This window comes from Papilio polytes, unplaced genomic scaffold (assembly GCF_000836215.1).
Source record: "Papilio polytes unplaced genomic scaffold, Ppol_1.0 DF823935.1, whole genome shotgun sequence".
Taxonomy (NCBI): domain Eukaryota; kingdom Metazoa; phylum Arthropoda; class Insecta; order Lepidoptera; family Papilionidae; genus Papilio; species Papilio polytes.
The window spans coordinates 1,965,881-1,972,286 of record NW_013525269.1 but is presented as its reverse complement, the minus strand read 5'-3'; the positions used below and the strand labels follow the sequence as shown (position 1 = coordinate 1,972,286).

At 32.8% G+C, this 6,406-nt stretch overlaps 1 protein-coding gene across 1 annotated transcript; it reads right to left on the bottom strand.

Moving 5' to 3' along the window:
• Positions 1–200: 200 nt before the first annotated feature.
• On the bottom strand, positions 201–3,251 carry LOC106101799 (angiotensin-converting enzyme-like). Its single transcript, XM_013281135.1, has 9 exons — positions 2,929–3,251; positions 2,305–2,666; positions 2,036–2,224; positions 1,855–1,961; positions 1,597–1,742; positions 1,410–1,518; positions 850–1,322; positions 492–647; positions 201–363 (listed from the first exon to the last, which is right to left on the bottom strand). Exons 1-9 carry the CDS (start codon positions 3,249–3,251, stop codon positions 201–203), a joined length of 2,028 nt encoding a protein of 675 aa, XP_013136589.1.
• Positions 3,252–6,406: the final 3,155 nt, after the last annotated feature.

Genomic DNA, 6,406 nt, shown 5'->3' with positions numbered 1-6,406 from the left:
TTATTAATTTTACATTTTTTTCGCATGTATTTACTTCTCTGGCGCAAAGGCAAAGTAAATCTTGAACCAGAAAAACAAAAGGTGATCCCAGAATAAAATCAGTCATGAATTTGGATAGAGAAAATAAAGAGACTCCAAATTTAATTTCAGTCATTTATTTGCATTTTAAATATCAAGATAAAATAGTGCGCGTTATCAGGTTACCAACCGAGTGGTATATTATGTTCTTTGACGAGTCTGACCAAATAATCTTCCAATGGCCGATAATACCGCAAGAGGGCAGCAGCTGAGATGTCGTGTTCGTTAAATGTTTCCTGTAATATTTCCCTCCAGTGATGGGAATTACCAAGTGACATGAATTTTCTGAAAATGCAACGACCTAGATTAATTTAATTGGGAAATTTAGCGGTATTCATAGGTAACTCACGTATGGATTTCTGGGTAATAAGTTGCGAATATGGAAGTAACATTAAATAAATTCAAAATCTTACTTCAACAATTTTCCGCTCGCTTTAGATCCATAAATGTCACATCTGTTCATTGGTATTGATTTCGGTAACTCCCTGGCATCTCCGTGTTTTCCAAAGACAGCGACTTTACACAGATGTTCAAATACTTGATGTTGGAAGAAACTGGCCAAAAAATATCTAAAAGAAAAAACTATCGTTATACACCGTGATACTTCTTTGGTCTAGTTATATGTATTTTAACGTCTGTTGTTTCTAACTGTGAGTGTCCACTTTGGCATATTGGCATCCCCCTCATTCCTTGTGAAATAAACAGAGATAACCAGAGTTTTATGCAACATAATTAAAAGTAAAATACATTTGATAATTACGTTCATTTTACCTGATGTAAGGAGTATTATCAGCAACATGATATATGGCGCCTATATCAAAGAAATCTTCACTTCTCTCTTCGGGTGGCGATATTCCTTGGAGTTCCAGTGACATTGCCCAAAATTCCTTGTTCATAGATGCTTCATCTATTCCATTTTCGAAATATTTCCAACGGTATTTATCAATAAGCAAAGAAAACGGTATTTGAGGTAGTTTGTTTAGGGCACGTTTCAATAACAATATTTCATCAGTCGTTGCATTTGAAAATTGTATTGTTTCACTTTTGTTAGTAACTATAGAGGAACTGAATTCTTTTTCTTTATTAGATGCATTAGATACTGCTTGTGAATGATCTTTAAAATTTGTATATGCAGAATACAAAGTGGAATCATTAATAAGACTAAGTCTGTTCAAATGCTGCGGAGTTGTAACGCCGATTGTAATTGCGTCTCCAATACTTTCATGGAAAGCTGAATTAGCTTGCTGTAAATAAAATGGTCAGTTAATATTTAATCATTTCAGGTTTTGGTTTGAAAATGTAATAATTAATTCTAAATCTATTCTACTTACTCTAAATATACCAGGCTGGTTAACATATGCCATATAATATTGAATGTGACCCATTTCATGATGTAATACAACAAAATCTTTAAAGGAAACACCTGAACAATATAATAATCTGTAAATTTTAAATTATTAATCAACAATGAAAAGATTAAATTATGATCAGTACTAAAGTTATAGCTCAATGTCAAACCTGTAGTCGTCATCTTTGAACATGTTCGCCGCAGTTCCATGGCAACGTATTTTATTATCATCTGCCATAAAAATTGATTTGCGCCAAAAAGCATCTGTCATAGGTGGTAAACCTAAAGAGAGATAGAAGTCCTCGGTTCTTTTAATCTAAAAAATAAGAGCTTCTTCGTTAAAGTTTGTAAACCCTTCTCAACAATAGTTACAAGATCCTTTGTATTTTTTTTATTTATTTATTTTCCTCTCTAAAATGCATACTTACCATATGTTTAACATCCCATTTCTTATTCTTCATGCTGTCATCTAAATTAATAGAGTTAGGTATAATTAGATCTGATAACGATTCCCAATTTTGAAGCCAGAGATTTCCTGTATAAATGTTATTGTTAGTGGACATAGACTGTAAAACTTTACGACTCAATGATTTCAATTAAATACTGTACCAAGTAAATGCGCAGGAATCGGTCCTCGTGCTGGTATGATATCACCGTGCTTTTTTCGAAGAAAGTACCGAACTACGCCATGAAGAAGCGTATACAATGGTTTCACAGATTGATAGAGTTGTTGACAGTAGCCTCTTAGATCTGAGACCTCGAGTTCTTCACGCCAAGATACACCGATGTCTTGGTAACCTAAAACATGAAGTAACATGAAGAAAGGTTAAACAAAACACTGTCTACAAATAACTAAACAGAGTTTTCTTGATTTTTACCATTTCTTCGAGCGGCTCTGTTTTCTATATTCACAGCTGTTTTAAAATATTCCTTTATCAAAGGTCCAGTCTTCTGTCTCCACATTTTCCAAATCCATTTCAACACTTTTTCGTCGTTCGAATTTTCTATCAGTTCCTCTAAATCCTTTTGTTTAAGACACAGAGCTTCTTCTTTCTCAGTTCTTTGTAGTATATTGTCTTTATTCACGTTTTCTTTGTCGTATTTTAATAAATATTCTTTGATTCTACGTTCCTTTGCTACATTAGTTGTTGCAGATTTTTCATGAGATGTTTTCTTGGGTATACAAACTTGAGCATTGTAGTATATTGACAGCATTTTTTCATTTAATTTGTTCAGGAAGCTACGTCAGGGAAAACACAAGTAATTAATTGGGTAGCATTCATTAAACACAATTTTAAGTACTAGGTAAAAATATTATAGATCCCGAAACCTTAGAGGTCACTTGAGGATGGCTACCGAGCAACTTTTAGTGGGTCAAATTCCACATAACCCTGACTTCCTCCCAGATGGCAGGGTATCTTTAGAAGATTTCCCCACTACAAAAACAAAAAGGTAGAAATATACTATATCAAAGAACGAAAAACTTTTTATTAATGTATTACCTTGCTTCTTCCAGATTGTAAGTTGGTCCTCTGCAAAAAAGAAACGATTGCCTCTGCTGTGTTCCATTGGTTAAAATATTTTTAATTGCAGTCAATTTATTGCAAGTCTTTCTTTGCCATGTAATTCTTCTTTTCAAATACAAAAGAGATCTTTCTTGTAATCCTGGAGTTGGGTTAACGGAAGAATTCCATTCTATGTCAGCAGCAATCGCGTTAAATTTTACTACATCGTTGTTGATTTCCTCGAATAGATTATACACGATGTGAACGCAGTTGCATACTTTTAATAAGTATAAAATGAATATGGCTAATTTTATTTTCATTTTGCAAGCTAAACTGCAAGAACGGAAAATGTATTAGGGTAACTTTTTATCTCTCAACTTTTAAATTTTCTGAAAAAACTGATATTTACACACATGTATCTTATTTCTTTATTGTGTGTTTTTCAAAATATAACAAGATTTGTATGAAAATAAAATAAAACGTGTTATTTCAAAAACAGAGCACCACCGACTGCGGAATCCGATGACTCAAGCAACCAGTGGTCAAGGCTGCAGAGACTGGAACCTCCTCACAATGCGTGCTTTTTCTAAAATAACTGCCTTCTTAATCGGGCCCTTCATCCAATTGTATTGCTAGAGCGTCTTCAGATGATCATATTTACGCCATTCTTATAATAATTATTCGGCTGATGTAAATAATATTGGTGTAAATAGCATAGATTTAAGCTTGAAGCTTTCAAAGCTTAACAAATAATTTGACCCACTCTTTCGCGTACAATTTATCGATGTTATCATTTATCAACGCGGTGTCGAGTGTCAGTGATTTCATATCCTGATGGCTTTCATTAAAACACTTAGTCGGCAAGTGTTTTATCGCATAACTTGATATTACACTCAATTTTCCAGATTATATTTGGCTTAACACATTGATTTCGGCAACTTGTAACAGTACACGTAAAGTGGTCATTGGAATTTGCCGAAATCGACAAGCTTGCTATCAAAAGCTAAATTGCACTCACAGTGGTAGGTATACATAGGTTTAGTACAAGACTGTGTCAGGGTCTGTCTTAGCGCTGAAAGAAAGATTCTGAGTGCGAAAAGCACAGGACACAATAAAAGCCAATTATGATAAATTTTTTTGTTCCGTTGTCCATTTCTAGAGTTAACGTTAGCAAAAGATTATTATGTTTAAATTTAACGATTTATGAAAAACGAGCTTTTGCCCGCGACTTCGTCCGCGTGGTATTAGAAAACATACAAAGTATATAAATTACAAAAAGTTACGTTTCCCTCGGGAACCGGACATTTCTCGGGGATGAAGCTTATCCCATGTGTAGTCCAGACTTTGTTTTATATCTGTGCCAAATTTCAATAAGATATGTTGAACCGTTGCAGAATGATCGAGGAAAAATTTAAAAACTAAATTAATTAATCCCAGGGGAACTGTAACTATTCCCGGCATAAAAAGTAGCCTATGTGTTCTTCCAGACTATGATCTAAACCTGTGCTAAATTTCATAGAGATCCGTTCAGCCTTTTAGGCTACAAACGCTAACAAACATCCATCCATCCATCCATCCATCTAAACTTTCGCATTTATAATATTAGTAAGATTAGTAAGATGTAAAGATTTCATAATGTAACTAGTGATACTTCATCAAAACCTAAATTGTTATAAGCACAACAAAGCGCATACAAAGTATTAGAACAATTTCCCTACATTAAAATCATTAAAAATGTTAAATATATGTATCCGTAAAATAAATCTGCACATTTTACAACCAAAATAAACAAAATAAATTTCGTTATAAAATTACAATTAACTATTATTTTTATTTCAACTCACCCATTCCAGAATTAAAGAAACATTTTAAATCAAATACACTTGAAAATAAAGAAAAGATAAATTTGAAAAGTCTTTCCTAAGTTAAAAGCTGGCGACCTGTACGATCTAGGTGTCGTTTGGAACTGTACTGAAATCAGAATTCACAGGCTGTGATCTATAAGTGAGCGATTTTATTCGGAACCTTTAAGCTTGTGCGCCAGTGCGTAGGCTTTACTATGCTTTATAAGTCTCTTGGGATTCTTTGTATGTCATTTAAATGCCACACTTTCAAACATGCGAAGAACCACCACAAGTATAACGATATCTTCTAAATTAGTAATAGCAATAGTGACTACATACTTTATATGTATGAGATGTGCTTGTATTAATTTTTACACAAAGAAAAAAATAAAAATATTGTTATCATTAATTGTTTTAAATGGCTACTTTCTCCTAATTTTTTTGCAATTCTCTCTATCTTATCAATATTTTAAATGCGAGAGAGATTGTGGCCTAAACGGCTGCGCGTAAGACTAATTACTTCTAGTCATACCTATGTTATTATGTTTCTGTTTATTTTTTTAGCCTTTCATGTTTATTTTTTAATTAAGTTGCGAAGCTTTAGGTGTCGCACCTCCCTAAAGGTAACAAATAAGCGTAGTAAATCCTCCCCGAGGGTAGCGAGACAATAGCAGTCCATCCTAATTGAAACAGCAATAAAGCAGTGTCAGACCTTGGTTTCACAATTCTTTATACATTTTTATTACGTCTTTATTTTGGTACAAATTAATTTACACAAGATTCGGATCTATTTTCTTTGTTGCGGAAATGTAGTAGAATATGATCAAAATTTGATATTAACGGCTTCGAAAAACTACTAAAAGACTAAAGTAATTTACTTTTAGTAATTAAAAGTACGTACAGCTTTCTGGCATGTTTGCATATTTGTAATCTGAATATTATCTGGTAATTAAAAAAATTGTTCTATAAATCTGACAAGAAATGTACACTAAATAACAGTATCATATTCGTATCCTAAAACACGAATAAAATGCGCGGAAGCTACATATAAAAATAACTTTGAAATACTTTTGATATTGAACGCAGCGAAGCGGGTAATTCCTTCATGCGTAAAGTTAAGTTGAATTTTTATATATGAAGTTATTTAGAATTTTATATTTTCTGTTCCGTATTTGTTATATGAACTATCTATAATGTTATAAGGAATACTTGTTTAAAAACTGCTTAGTTCCATCGCACTTGATTCTTTGATTTCCTTTTGATTTGTAAAACATTTTTTAAAATCAGATCCCATTAACAGTTAAGGCATGGAAGCTATAGTTAATGTGATAACGGTAAAAAGGCGAGATTTGTGTATTAAGACGATTTCAAAGATATGAGAGATTGAAGGATTTAGGAAAATGTGAGAAAAGTGCAATCGCAAAGTGATACATTCATAAAATTTTAGCGAAATTAAGATCGTTTTACGTGTATCTTTTCTGTATTTCTATCCATTTCATGGAAATGTAGTAATTTTGCTGTGGAATAAAAAAAAATCATTTTCAGATTCCGAGAAGCGTTATTGTGATGTTACTGGAAAAAATAATGCGTTGAACAGACTATCGAAACAATTTTTGACAATGACAGTGACA